Raw genomic sequence first — 15,567 nt, forward strand, 5'->3', positions numbered from 1 at the left:
CAAACAAAATGATTACCATTCAGGTCTGTGTGACAGTGGGGTCAGCTGTCACAGTGCACACAATTGCACATCACAGATTGCAGCATGTCCTTATTTATTAAAAGTACAATATTTTTTTTGTCATTTCATGTAAATATAACATGACTGAAGAAGCTTTTGTAGTAAAGTGCCTCATTGCAAATTAAGATTAGACTACAAATAAGCATTGGTACTGACTCGAAAGTGTGATTTTGCAGCTTATGGAGGACCCAGGTACACAGACTGACTGTGGCAAAACAGGGTTTCTTTAATAATAAATAATGAGTAAAACTTGAAATGGAATGGCAGGAAGAGCAGGTCACAAAGTTCAGACAGAATAGCAGATAGAGTAATAGAAGAATCCGACTAGGAACCAAAACAAAAACCGGGAGCTTCAATAAAAAGGTGAAATGTGGAAAATGACAAAGAAACCAGATGAACTAATTAGAGGAGATGTGGTACAGCTGTGGAAAGAGGATGGAAAATGAAGGTAGGAGACCAATTAACACAAACTGAGTTGAATGAAGACCCAAGGTCTGTGACAGAAAACTATGATTAAAACTCTATGAATTATAATGGTTTTTTATCTAAGAAAAAATACGGAAGTAAAACGAAATCACAGCAGATTTTATGTAGACAGATGTAACAGAATACAAAAAGATATGAGGTTAGAAACTTTTGGGCACTAAACTGGCTTTCTACAGTTTTCCTCCATGTGTAAATGAGCTGTATTACAACAACATTTTTTTCTGTTGATGAAGTGATTACTCTCACCCCAAAAGCATTTATATATCACATGTTTAAATGTCTCAATAGACAAAAATAAGGTAAGCTTGGAGTGTGACAGGTATTTGGGGGGATTTGTAACTTGAAACTTCTGTTCTGAGACACAAACATCAGGGTCTTCAAATCCATGACTAACAGTCAATGTGATCAACAGTTTGGAGGGTATCTATCCTCCTCCACAGAGGGAACCTCAATGTGACCCACAAACTGATGAGAGCAGAATAAGTGTGGAGCTGTGAGACTCCACAGACTTTATGATTAACACTTTCTTTCTTTAAAGGCACATTTTATTCCATGTGTTTTTTTATTTTTATTTTTTATTTTATGTGGATAAACTGATTATTAGAATGAAAGTTAAAAAAAAAAAAAAAAAAAACAGATGTACTTTTATATGTTATGGCATAGTGTTAAGAATATTAGCTAGTCTTAAATTTAGGTGATAAGGCTGCACTGTTGAAAAGCAGTGCTCCAGGTCATGATGGTCACTGAGGGCAATTATTGAATTATTGGTCAGTTCCAGGAAGTCACTCTTTGTAAATTAAGGTTTCCATTTGTGATGACAAGAATTGTCATCGATCAAACTAAAACACTGACGTGTGTTAATGAGTACAGAAAGCATAAACTGTAGTTTGTACCTTGCAGAGGGAGTTTTGTTCAAATGTTAGTAAAGCGCACATGTTTGAGTCTTTGTGGATTAGAGAAAATCCATGATACATTCAAGCTTTTGAACCCATTTCTGGTTTTAAAAAAGCTGTTATATGACATACAGGACCAAGCTGGAAAAAACAAAAAACACAAAAAAAAACGTTTGAAATGAATAATCAGTCAATGACGTTCATCATGATGATCAGTGTTGTTTATGACCAGCACTGTACATTTACTCAGATTTATTGTTGTGTGATGATGTACATCAAATATCACTGCTTGGGATCTAAAAGAGGGAGATTTTAGCAACCTATATGTAGCCACAGGCTCCAAGAACATGTTATCCTCCAGAACTTACATATTATGAACTAATCACTGACTTGCATACAACAGCCCTTGGTTTTACACCTTGACCTAGATTTTTTCCAGCACATGGGTCTTTTTGTCCCGTTTCCTGATGTCAGACTCCCTTCTGCTGTGACTCTCCAAAGCCCTCTCCAGGAACATTTTCAGCTTCTGTAAACATGCAAATGATACATCAAAACCAGGACCACCAGATTTGCCTTTCTGACTCAAGCTGTTAAAATGTTGAGCTGCTGTTTATTATGCACTTTACATTATTGTACTTATTCTACATTTATATGTTTTATATTTTTCCTTCATCTGTCCTGGTCTAGATCGGTACGTAATACACGCCAGAAAAACGTTCTCATTCTGTTTTACGCATTTTTTGGTACACAATGCAACGACGCTAAAATAAAAAATTTAATTTGAATGAGAGTGACTGCGTTTTGTTGTTCTGTTGCAACATTTATTTTCAGCTTATCTTCTGCATACAATAATCACAGTGTGCTCATGTTCAATATGTATCCAATCCCATCTGCATATGTTTGTCACCCCCTTGTTGTTTGTGCAGGCATCAGAACGTCTGAAAAGAGATAACAAATCCTTTTGTCCTGGACTCACAGGCATGAGTGTCTGCCTGGCGTAGTAACGGTTCTGTTTGTTCGCCAAGGGCTTTATGACTGTAAACAAAGAACATGAACAGCTCACTTCCAGACGTAACGCATTTCATAAGTGCCACCAGTGTTCCCTGTTGTCTTTAATCTGAAAGCCAGTGTTACCAGTTGGTTAGAGCCCCATTTTAATGGTGCCATTAGATATATCACAGTGAAATAGAGTTGCATTAAAGGGTTTATTCAGATTAGATTTAGTTGAAAATGATGTGGCACAGAGCTGAAAAGCCACTGCATTGTAACTAATCTCTCTTGTAACAAAGAGTGGGCCGTATATTAAATATTTCAGTCACAAATATCATTCACACATTCCGCTCTAAGTGATCAGCGAAGAGAAAAAAACAGCACTCATTTCCTCACCTCTCTGTTAAAGGGTGTGAATTTTTAATCTGTTTTTCATCTGTTTCTTTCTTGTGTCTGTCGCTCCCCCATTGCTTGTGTCTTTGTTTTCCCTCGACTTCTTGCCTATTGGTTAAATTCATTTTGCATGGCTAATTCTTTTTGTGCTTTTTGTCTTCTTTGTTCCTCGCAGGCATTGGCACACAAGATGGCAGTGCAAGAAAAGATGAGGACTTCAAGGGGAAGTCTCAAAGGCAGGTCCAGTTCAATCCAGGACAGACGAGAGCGACGTGGCATGTTCAGATTCTGACTGACGATAAGTACGAGCAAGCGGAGACCTTCCAGATTCTGCTGTCTGAACCGGTGATGGGAGTGATGGAGTTCCCCATCTCAGCAACAGTGGAGATCCTAGACCCAGATGATGGTCAGTGCTGCTGATGAACACTCTATATCCATGCAGTATGTTCATTCTGTGTGCAGGGAATCATTTCCCCAAAATCTAACATGTTATTAGTTTTTACACCAGATTTGATGGGAAATGCACCTTCTGAAAAGCTTCACTTTCATATTGGAATCTTGTTTCAAAAGTCTTTTTTTGCAAAAGCAAGATGGGAGTTAGTTTTGTTTCTGGTCAGCAGTAGTTTCCACCCCGCAACTCTCCCATGGATGCCATTCTTTCCCGCTCTCTTTCTTGCTTTAGATGTCATTGTGGTTTCTTTTGTAGCCTCCTGGGATGAGTCATTGATGCGCTCTTGGAGTGCTTTTTGCCAGCCAGCTGTTCAGTACTCACCACTGTCCTGCGTTTTCTCAAATTTGTGGGTAACTGGGGTTCACTAGAGTCCTGAAGCCTTAGAAAAATCTTTTGTAACTCTCCTCAGACTGTTAAATGTCATATATTGTTTCTCATCTGTTCATTGGTATAGTTTTAGATGTGTTAATTTTTCTTTAATTTGATATCTTTTTTTGCTTAAGCTATTTTGAAAACATTTTTGTACTTACAGAGGTTGCTGGATTTGCTTAAAGACCCAAAACATTTAAGTTTAACAAACAAAACATAAAACAGAAGCTCTATACGGAGGACTGCAAATACTACTAATACTTTTTTCACACCTCGGTAATTTACTCCCATCTTTCAGCTTCTGCTGCTAAGCCAGTTTCAGATTTTTACGTGTGTGAAACTGCACAAGGCTTTTTCACAGGACTGACTGTGGATTATGTCTGAGCTTTATCCTTTTATGTATGTGTTGAATGACAGAAGATTTTCTGCTCAAATGTTGATTAGACTAATATGGATTTCAATTTTATAGATTATATATCAAATTTTGATATTTCTAACTTCATCCTGACCAATATAAGTAAAAAACAAAATAAGAGATTCAACATTTACAGTGAAAATAGCTCAAAATGCTCTCTGACATTCAATTACACTTTTCATAATGATACATGTGCAACATGCATATATGATTAAATGAAGAAAAGTGAAACACAGAAAATGTCAGTATAAACACTGTCTCTTGCTGATATGGAGAGTTGGTGAAATCTCTCAGCTGCAGCATGGAAATTCATTTGTGACATGTTAGCCAGATGAGAAGCATTTTAGGGATGATGCATTTCTTTTGTTCTGAATGGTGTTTCTAACTCTTGCTCCTCAAAATGAACACGGTGGTTAATTTCAAAAAACAAAAAAAAAACAAGTGTTACAAAAGTAGCAATAAAATCAGACATTCCACTCACCCACACACAGGGAGCTCACCTTCTTATTTAGGGTTTTATTGCAATTTTCTCTGCCCTAGTTTTTTTTTTACTCTCTCTCGCTCTTAAAATTGAAACGTTAATGGAATTTTAAGTGGCACAGCTCTGCTCAATCAATGTTAGATTTACTCTTTTGTCACTTTTGCTTCTTGGTATTTGTATGCATTATCCCTCTCTCCAGCTCAGCCTCTACGTAATTAAAAACACACAACAGTTGCTCATAACTCTCTTGCTCATTTGTCGACATATTCTCTAGCTTTCAGGCTCTCCCCGCTTCATTTTCCTGCCTCCGATCCTCCTCCCTTGTGGATTAATTATGATATGTGTGAGGAGGGGTTAGGAGCTGGTTTGTTTTCTGCTGTCTCCAGGGACAGTCTTATGTGACAGAGATGTGTCCCTCTGTAATCTAATGGGCCCAGAGAAGATTTGGCTTTGCCTGTGGCATTAACAGTGTGGTCTTTAATGATGAAACGAGCGTTTGTGTGGTCCTTCGGTTGGCCTGAAGATTCCCTCCCTTGAGAACATTTCAGCCTAGTTAATATCTACTTTCGAGGAGGGAGACGCTAAGCTTTAACTAGAACCGTTCCAAGATTTAGGCAAACAGTTTCTTCTTATAAGGGCTCTGAAAATGTCTGTGTGACTGTGCAATATATCTTTTAGAGCTGCTAAATATTGTTTTACGGTAATTTTTAGTTTTACAGATTTTATTTGGGAAAATAAAATGTACCAAAAGTGGTGCATTGTGGAAGATGAACAGAGGGAAAATGTGTATGTTTTTCCAAATAAAATCCTAGAAATGTGCAGAAATGAATTTGATTTCATCTCGCCTGAGTTAATAGTAGGTATAACCACTTTTTATGTGTAATGGCAAGTCTTCTGGAAATATCTCTACCAGCTTTGCACAATTGCGCAAGGTCACTGAGACTAGATGGAGAATGTCTGATCAATTTTCAAGTCTTGCCACAAAACGTGAATAGATCTTCTATGTGTAATACCCTGATAGAACCTGATCTCCCCATTCCGTCTCAAGTCTTTTACAATCTCCAACAGGTCTTCTTCCACTTATTAATACTCTTTGTTTGGCTTTATCTACCTTCCCATCAACTGTGACCAGCTCCCATGACCCTTCTAATGAAATAGCATAGCATGACACTGCCAACGTTTCACTGTGGCCACAGTGTATTCAAGGTAATGTTAGTCTTCTGCTTCATGTAAAGTCTTGTAGGCAGACCAAAAAAGTCACTTTTGGTCTTTCCCGTTAGTTACAGAAGAGCTGAACCCAAGAGCAGACAGGGAAAGATAATATCGTGCTGGAAATCATATTTTTACTGAATGAGTTTTGCTTCATAAGGTACCACAGATGGGTTGGAACCTCAGGTATCAGAGCACTGTCTGTTTGGGCATTGAGAATACTTTTGTAAACATTTTATAGTCCTCTCAGCTTTTAGAGTGCATATGTTCTTTTCATCCTCCTCACTTTTTGATTAATACCAACAGAACTGGGCTCATGCTGCAGCCCATTTCCTTTGCAATAGCTGAGTCTCCTCCTGCAAACTTCCATATATAATCCATGCACAGTGCTGACTAAAGCTGAAGGTGGCAGCCTGCTGTTTGACTGTATGCTGCAAGAAACTGCTTCTCGCCACAGTCGGTAATACATCTTGCTTGCTTTTTCTTCCGCAGTGATGCTATATATCAGTGGCACTCTTACTGTTTGCATTTTGTACCAATGCTGTTAAATTCATGTGAAGTATGGTTTTCTTTTTCATCTTTGTATTTCTATGAAGGTACAAGGTCAACGGCTTTGTTGACCTATAGAGGTTTGCTTGTGCTTAAAAAGATGGAACCTGTGTGTTCGTTATCAACTGCTGGTTTTCTCGTTGCATGTGTGGCATATTTTTTCTTTTTTTTATACAAGGTGCTCAAAGTATAGACAAAACATCTAGAAAAAACTACACAGAACACATTCCTGCATCCGTAGAAAATTCATGATTTATCAATATTTGAGAAGTGCTATACAGAGTTATAAAAGCCAAACAGAGTTCCTGTTTTGCTTTCTTTTCTGCTAGATAAAAACAAGATTAGATGCAAGCACTTCTAGATTCAGCACCGTCTTTACAAGCGTGCTACTTTTTCGCATTCCCCATGAATGTTTTAAAATGACAGTGCGTTTTTCTCAAGAAGGTGAACTTGACCCACTTGGATGAAAAGTTTGCCTTTTCTAAATCTTGACTGGATTAAGGGGCTGTGCAGGAGGAAATGGTGGAATAAGACGTGAAAGTACTATGAGGTGAGACGAAGTTTGTAGTATATGCATGGAGTGGGAGTGGAAATTCATGGTGCGTTTGAGTGTGTGAAAGGAATAGGTAAGGCGGCGGAGCCCGGTATCCTGCTCTTGCAGCACCCCCTCCCGCCCAAACCTCCAGCCGCACGACTTTCCCCCGGGGAGTGACAGATTATAGGCTGTAGCAGAAAGGAGAAACGCTGGAAGATTGAGAGGAGGGAGAGCGATTTAGCAAGTGTTATCACAAGAGAGGAGAAATGTTTGACCTCCCACTGTGTGTAAGATTGTCTTATATTGATGGCTTCATCTCAAAGAGTCTTCTCAGGTGTTTATCTCCTCTTACGCCATATGTTGTTTCAAAGATAAATCTATTTCTTTGGATTGTCTACTCTCCGGCCCTTTAATTGGTGTTCATGCTGCAAAAGCAATCCACAAGTGCTCTTTGAGTCTCCCTTCATTCAGTCGCTCATTTTCTCCACAAAAATAGACAGCACCAGAAGATCTGAGACGAGCTGAAAGTTAGTTCACTTTATAATTATTTTTATTGGCCCCAGAGTGCTGTGCGGGAAGCAACTCCAACCATTCTGTTGCCACACTACGAGGTTTTTGCTTTGATAGATGATGCTTTCAATGAATCTAAGTTTTTCTCTCAGTCACAAACCAGAGAGGCAAGAGATGATTAAGAAGTAGAGAAGAAAAATAAGTGAGTGGCTGACCCGTCTGTGCACACGAGAGTCAATGAGTGAAACTCCCAGGTGATGAAGCTCTGCGTGATGATCTTGGGAGGCCTGCAATTGTATTTGTCTGCCACATGCAAGGAGGTATAAAAAAAAAATAAAAAAGCTCTGTAGGGGTGTCTTTGAAGAGCCCCTCTGGTTGCATCAAACCAGAAAACTGTGATGGAGATTGTTTTTTTTTCATATGCATAACCTCTCTGCAGGATGACCACCTAAGTAGATAAAAGTAATATTCTACCAGCACAGAATACATAGTCATAGAGCGACTAGTCTGCATAACTTCCTCACTACCTGATGTTCTGTGGATTACAGCCTACCGTTACACATGTCATTAACTTCACCCTTTTCTTCTCTTCTTTGCTTTTCTTTTTCCAGAGTCAACCGTGTTCTTTCCTGAACCAATTCATTCAATAGAGGAAGATGTTGGGGAGCTTTTCATCCCCGTACACCGCAGTGGAGACATAAGTGAGGAACTGATGGTGGTCTGTTCCACACAGCAGGGTGCGAATCTGCTCCTTTTCCTTTGTATCTCTCCCACATTGTTGAGACTACTAAAATCAGGTGGTGCAGATCAGTGTGATCAGAAGAGTCTAACGATTTAAAATCATTTTTAATCAGTTAAAGCTAACAAAATGTAAACGTGAAATTTTCAGATCACAATATGCACAATATTTTAATATGAAGCCATGTGAGCAACTCCGTTTAATCCAAATTGTGAGACAATGATGTCTAATTCAGCTCATCAGTTAAAGTTAATTAAGACGTATCTCTTTAAGATCAGTCAGCTGCAATTAAGTGGTTGACTTTGCAACTCTCCCTTATCCTGAGCAAGTGAAGACGAATAACTCTCTTTCAACATGAAAGAAAATTAAAAAAAAACATCAGAATCAAGCACAGTATGAGCTGTGCAGTTCAGAGGGCAACAATCGGACACAACTAAGCATACAATCACTGGGTAAAGTGTATCTTTTAAGAAAAAACAAAAGAAAAAGAATACAAAGCTAATAAACAAATAAAGACTGAATGTTTCCTGAATGGAGAGTAACAGTAAAAATTACACAGTGTGGAAAAGGTGACAGTTTTTCTTCCACCTGCCAACAGGAGCACAGCTATAGAGATTGCTCTAAAATATTTTAGTTGCTCTAATAATATTATTTATTATATTCCGTTTGCTGTCATACAATTAAGACTTTAAATACTGATGAAGAAATAGCAACTTAAATGTCAGGAATACATCATAGTAAAGACCATAGTCCATACCATGTTTTATCTTCATGCGTTAGCTCCACTACGGTTTAAAGCACAGTTGAGTCTCAGGCTATGCCCCATAAGATTTGCCTTTCCAGTCGTATTTAATTTTCCGCCATCTTCAGTTTCCTCCACAAACTCTCTAAGCATCTCCTCGCACTCCTTTTTTTCCTGGTTCTTCCAAAGGTTCTGCCACAGGAACGATCCCCACCACCGTTCTGTCCTACTCGGACTACATTTCACGTCCCGAGGAACACGGCAGCATCCTTCGATTCGACAAAGGAGAGCGGGAGAAGACGTGTCGCGTGGTGATCATCGATGACTCTCTGTACGAGGAAGTGGAGAGCTTCAGCGTGATTCTGACCCTGCCTGTTGGAGGTCGGCTAGGAATGCACTATCCTACCACTACAGTCAGCATCCTCAAAGACATAGACGATGGTAAGCCACAGTTTGGTTTGTTGTTTTATGTGTTTGCTAACATCTAGATTATAGTCACATCAGTTCCACTTAACTGTGTGTTACTTTGTGTTGGCCTCTCAAATAAAATCCCACATAGTGACAAAATATTAAAAAGTCATAGAGGTGGGGATTTTTTTAATTAACTGTAGTCCGCTTTCTGTTATTGGACCAGTCTCTGGTCTGCTCAGCATTCACAGATAGAAGAATGTCACAGCCTGAGGTTTTACTAAATGCCACACACAGTAAATGTTTTTTTTTTCTTTTTTCTGTTTTTGTTCTACAAATATAGCCTTGAAATTATAATATTTCTTAATTATAAAGTGTATTTCTCAGAAGAAAAAAACATTGAAAGAAAGACTAAGACCATCAACAACTCATATGCAGTAGTGACACTGATATATAGCAGAAAACTAAGACAAATAACTTAAAAATATAAGGAAAAAAGGAATTGCATCAAAAAATACATATATATACTAATCATGGTTAATGAAAAACTCCTTAAGTTTTATTTACTTTTATATTTTTTCTTTTATGTTTAAGTCGTTCTGTTAAAATGTTGTGTTTGATTGCAGCCAGTGTGTGTTTGCATCACCCCTGGTTTTATTTCCAGCTTCACTTCACTTCAAGCTTCAAGTCAGTTCTTAAGACAGCTCTTTAATAAACACAAAGATGCTGTATAGTGTGACTGGCCCACATATGGCACTCAACATATTCCTTGTTTTCATTGGCTTTTGTGCTCTTGGTGTATAAACACAAGACTGGTTTCTATTTTTGCTGTCTCCAGTAGAAACTGTCCTCATTGCTTGTCTTTTTATGTAGTGAGAAAACAAGTGCATTCATTTGGCTGTCACATAATGTAAAAGAACTGTGCAAGAAAGAGAAGATGTTCATATGTAAGGGACCTTTTTGGCAGAGAGAGGAGAAGAGCTCCATCTAAAGCCTTTATTTGCTTCCTTTTTTCCAAAATACTTGGGATGCTGTCGAAAATGCAAAGAAGAACAGAACCCCAAAAATCCCTTAAGTCTTGGATTTAGCTGAAATGGAACAAACAAAAGACACCAGCAGTTGAAACAAAGAAGCTATTGTTTTTGACCAATATGTACTCAGTTTTAAATAGGGACCACTGTCGTAGTCAAACTCTTCTTCCACTGAGCATTTAATTAAGGAAACCATATAACTTGAAAATAAATCATTTCCATTGCAGCCTGTTTCTGTCAGATGTTTCATTTTGCTTACTGCTTACGCATTGCACAACACCCGATAGTGTGAAGCAGGATTAATGATTAATTTACTATACAATGTAGAGTATTGCATATTTAATTACTTCCTTCAGTTTTTTTTTAACAGCATTGCTTAGCTGGTTCACTACTTGAGTAGGTTTGTGGAAATGGAAAGTAAAACTTAACCTGAACTGGACCAAATTAGTCTTCCTGATAGATCAACAATAGGTTTTGATTACCTCCTTGTTCCCACCCTAAACTCAATTACAGCATTAGAATAGTAGGCAGGAAAAAAACAGAAGCTTTTATCTGTTCCTGTCAAGAGTCAAGGATTAGGGGACTGTTCAAATAAATTTTCATTAGCATACACCTTGAAACTTTAAATGATTTATTTTCTATTTATCCATAAGTAGTTACAACATAATTGTGAACACAAGAGCACTGTAAACACCAAACTGCTTTTGATCATAGCATCATATTTATTTTTCTAGCAAGATCTGTTACGTAAAAAGCCCTTTTAAAATCACTGTCTAACATGTTCTTATTTTATCTTTAGCATGATAATTTAAAGAGTGTGCACTTTATTTTGCCTATTTAAAAAAATCATAAGTACCGGTAGCTCAATCCATTATGCAAATGTTCCATTTTTAGCCACAGGGGCTGATTTCCATCTGCAACCTGTCAGTTGATGGTATAAAACGAAAATAAAACATTAAATCACAGAATCCGTTAAACCACATAATATTTAATAAGAAGTTACATAAGTGAACATTATAGCAGTCACAAATCTGCATGTGATTTTAGCAAATTTTAGCAATGTTCCCCTTCAACAAGAAGGTTGGGTCTTTCATTGGGGACTTTGCATGTTCCTCCTGTTTATGCACAGATTCTCCATAGGTACTCCAGCTTCTTCCAACAGTTAAGTTAATTGGTTGCTGTTCATTTCCCTTTTTAGTGAGTTTGAATGGTTGTTTCTCTTATGTGTCTCTGTGTTGCCCTGTGATAGACTAAGTGACAGGGCTCTCAGTGTATCTGCCCAAAGACCACTGGAGAAAGGCACCTATTAATGACGAATTAGGATATCATCAGGTTTGTCCATTGGGGTTACACCTCCAGTTTATCTAACACTGTTTTGTCTTTGGCCGATTTATGAACTACCAGGCTCTGCAGAACTTTTATTCAATTAAAAAATGTTAGATTTTTCATAAGGCAGTTCCTTCTTGCTTGCCCAGTCCATTCAGGTCCTCCCTCAGGCCCTAATTATGACAATTCAGTTATGGACTTCTTATGGAGGATGGTTCCTCACTCGTCTTTTGCTAGAGGATGTGGTTTAAATTTATTTCAGACCAACTAAATGTTTCCCCTGTAAACTTTCTTTCTTAATGTTGAGCATGCCATATCTTAGTGATGTTGTGAATTACATTTAAGGCAGTGTTAAATTTGCTTTGCAACTTTTTTATTTATTTACATGTATTTTAGTCTGTTTAGAAAATGCACTGCTAATATATCAGCCGTATGGTTTACTAATACACACCCTCCCCGGTAGTTTCTAGATTTCTGAAAGTCCTTTTCAGAAAAAAATGAAGCCTTGGTTTCAAAACTGTTGACAGTTTCCCTTTAAGAATAATCCCAGGCTTCCTATTTAATGAGCTTATCAAGCTGTTTGTGTAACAATATTATGTCAGGGAGAGTTCATTCAGGCAAACTGATTAAAAAACAAAAGTATTACAACTAAGAATTCCTTTATAGGGATTCAACTTTTTTTTCTGTTCAAGCATCTGGGGCAAGTTAACAAAAAATCTGACACAATTTTGAATGTTAGTAAACTGACAGTATTAAGGCAGCCTTGGTGCATAGTTCAAAGAAATGCAAATGTGTTTGCAAAAGCCCAACTCCTGAGAGAGATGATATGTCAATTTCTGTCTCCCGGACGATAATACGGCACCTGACAGCTCTCTAAAACCTCTACGCAGGCAGACCAATGGCAGCATGTTTCTCACTAACATCCTTGATTTTTCCAAGGAAAATGTGAAAACAAATGGTACAACAGCATGTGTTTGTTAATGTCTGCATGCCTGTTTATCTGACTCTGTCTGCCCACAATAAGTTATTTTTAGACTTTAATCGCTGCATCAAAAGAAAATGGTGTGAAAACCGCAAAAACGGAGAAAATTCTCAAGTGACTGTCGCTGCTCTCTCACACTCATTTTTTTTTTCTTCCCCTGGTCAAAGTCAACTATTTCGTTCTCCTTTCCATCTATTTCTTCTACACTGCCTGCCTCACTTCTCTCTCACACTCACTTTCCTCCACATCAGCTAAAAAAAGGCTCTAGGATGTCTGCTCGATTTAGTACTGTCTCAGATTAAACTCTACAGTTCATGTCTGCTGCGTCCTGCCTGGCTACACTCTTAAGTCTGGAAGTGAGTGTTGTTATCGCCTCGTTGCGTGCACAATAATGTTGAGCTTGTTTTGTTTTGGTTGCATATAGTCACAGTGGGTCTGTCAAGTTTTAACCTATTTTATTTATTCAGTACTAATGAAATGTTTGCTTGCAGTCATTGAGGACATCCTAAATTTGGACCTGTTGGTGTTTACCTTAGCATTTAATCGTAGCACTTCTCTGATCCACAGTTGGTCAAAACCATAAGTACAGACTCAAGTCAATACATTGAAGGCCATTAATATTTGGCATCTCACTTATCAAGATGCAACAAAATAACATGTACTATTTACCATTAAAAAAAAGCTTTTGGCAGCATTTTGACTTGAGGCTTCACCGCTTTTCTTAGCAGAAAAGGCAGAGCAAATTTAATACATGTCTCAAATGGGAGAATGTGTCGACAAGACAAATATTAGCTCTGCACTCCACAAATCTGATCTTATGTAGAAGGAGTAGAAAAGAAGCCACTGTTAAACAAAACCATTAAAAGTCTCATTCAGAGTTTGCAATTGTTGAAAGAAAGCCAGAAAAGATCCTATTTCCAAGCATTGCTTGGGAATAGCTCCTGCATTGCTTGTTTGCCCCAAGCTATGCAGGAACACATGTGAAAGAAGGCAAGCTTGTCAGATGCCACTATAATTAAGCTGTTTGGTCTATATGTGAAACCCTCTGTGTCACAGAAAGATAACCTTCCAAATTATTCTGAACACACAAGGCCTAGAATGAAACGTAGCGACGGTAGCATCCAGCTGTGCAGATATTATTCTGCACCAAAGGCAGGAAGCTGGTCAGTGTAGATGGGAAGATAGATTGAGATGCATAGAAGGCAATGCTGGAAGAAAACCTGTTAGCAGCTGAGCTGCAAAAGATGTGAAAAAGGTGAAAAATGTCAATAGGTATGAAGATTTTTGCAAGGCAGTGCACATTTTGTATAGATATGTAACATCTTTGAAAACCTTTTACATTGTACAAGTCTTGTGATTGCCTGTGTCTTATTAAATCTTCAACCACCAAGATGAAGGTATTTATTATTTGAAAGAGGAGGGGTTTTTTTCAAACTGGTACACAAAGACAGACTTGTAGGGTCTTCTTTCTTAGCTTTATTCCCAAAACCGGACAATGCTTAAAAGTGCAGCTGAGAATGCTTTATAAAGTACATTTAAAGGCGCAGTGGTGACACAAATGCCTTCAGACACCCACAAAGTAGTAATTATTACAATTTGTTTTCACACCTTCCCCAGCCTTCAGTCACGCACTGAAGTGCTAAAGCAGAGGCGTGGCCCCAGTAGGGAAAATGGATGCTGCTCTCATTCATCACTCATCAAGTGGTGTAAAAGTTGGGACATGTGTGACTGCAGACATGAAGGCCATGTTTCCAAGTTTGCACGGGGGTCCTGTCTGTGCACAAAGAAATGTTGGCCAAAATTGATGTCATATGTTAAGCAAAAACACACAGTTCATCAATTAATACTGGTAGAAAATAAAAAAATGCATGCAACTGACCCATCTTTTTCCATTGGTCAAATGCCATTATCCATGTATGGTGTTTTTTTTTTTTTTTTTCCTCTCATCTACTCATTCTGTGCTGTTTTCTTTTACTTTGCCAACATGAAAATTCACAAATTCTAAATGAACTTCAAACCAGCGCTACATCTGTTGACTGTGCGTGGGAGAAAAAGGTAAAACAGGGGAGCGAGAGGGCACAGGCTGCACTGATGTTCGGTGTTACCCTGAGCTGTCACTTCTTCCATGACACTTAGAGTCAGAATGCACTGTTGACAATTTTCTTAAAGCCTTTATTATATTCACTGCTTTGGTTCTTGTTTGCTGGCCCAGTTAAAGCACGTAAATAAAACCAATAGATAGATAGATAAATAGATAGATAGATAGATGGGTGGATGTTGGAGGGGGGGTTTGATGCTTTATCTTCTCACAAAAGTAATATGACAGTTTCTATTTTTAGATTACATGCCAGAATATAAGAAGAAGCAAGTGAGAACGAGTATCATTTGACAGCAGAACTTGTGAAAGATGCATCTGTCTAATACACACTGGACTGCCTCTACTGCCTTAGGAAACAATCCCTTCAAACAAGCCTTTGAGCTTTCTTGGAAAAGGGAGGGGAGGAGGCTGGCACTTTCTCTGTCTTGTCATCTCGCTGCTTCAGCATCCAGAGATAAAGACATGCATGCAGAGAGACTTTGTTTTCAGTGTTAACTTCATCCTCATTTGTAAAAAGTACTTAGTTCTTTTGTCAGGAGAAGAAGCGCAGCCTTCTCCCAGTGGGACTGTTTCACCCTCGGTGTGCTTCGTTGTTATTTGCTAAAAGGAATTGGGGTATGTTGCTGCTGAAATTCTGTAAACCTTTTTATTTTTTAGAGTACTGACAGATTGATTGATGAGTTGTGTGCTCTTGTGGTAAAATGATGAAAACTCCTACCAAGGAGTTAATAGTTTAAATACTATCATGTTGTCTGAAAACATAAGAGCGTAACATTTTGCCCTCCAAGGCTGGCCTTGTGTGAACGAATAAAGGCGATGAACAGAGGCAGTGCTTCTGTGTGAAAGGGCAAAATGACAATTAACCGAGAAGTTGAATGAGAGGACAGGAAAGGTTGCAAG

General features: G+C 38.3%; 1 protein-coding gene across 1 annotated transcript in view; it reads left to right on the top strand.

Moving 5' to 3' along the window:
• The window catches only part of LOC103142099 (FRAS1 related extracellular matrix 2), a 63,910-nt gene that overhangs the window by 36,273 nt on the left and 12,070 nt on the right, over positions 1-15,567 (top strand). Inside the window, exons 4-6 of the mRNA XM_016673224.1 lie at positions 2,998-3,228; positions 7,953-8,078; positions 9,012-9,263. Coding sequence (XP_016528710.1) covers positions 2,998-3,228; positions 7,953-8,078; positions 9,012-9,263 — 609 coding nt within the window. The remainder of the gene's footprint in view (positions 1-2,997; positions 3,229-7,952; positions 8,079-9,011; positions 9,264-15,567) is intronic.

Source organism: Poecilia formosa, unplaced genomic scaffold (genome assembly GCF_000485575.1).
Source record: "Poecilia formosa unplaced genomic scaffold, Poecilia_formosa-5.1.2 Scaffold3, whole genome shotgun sequence".
NCBI lineage: Eukaryota > Metazoa > Chordata > Actinopteri > Cyprinodontiformes > Poeciliidae > Poecilia > Poecilia formosa.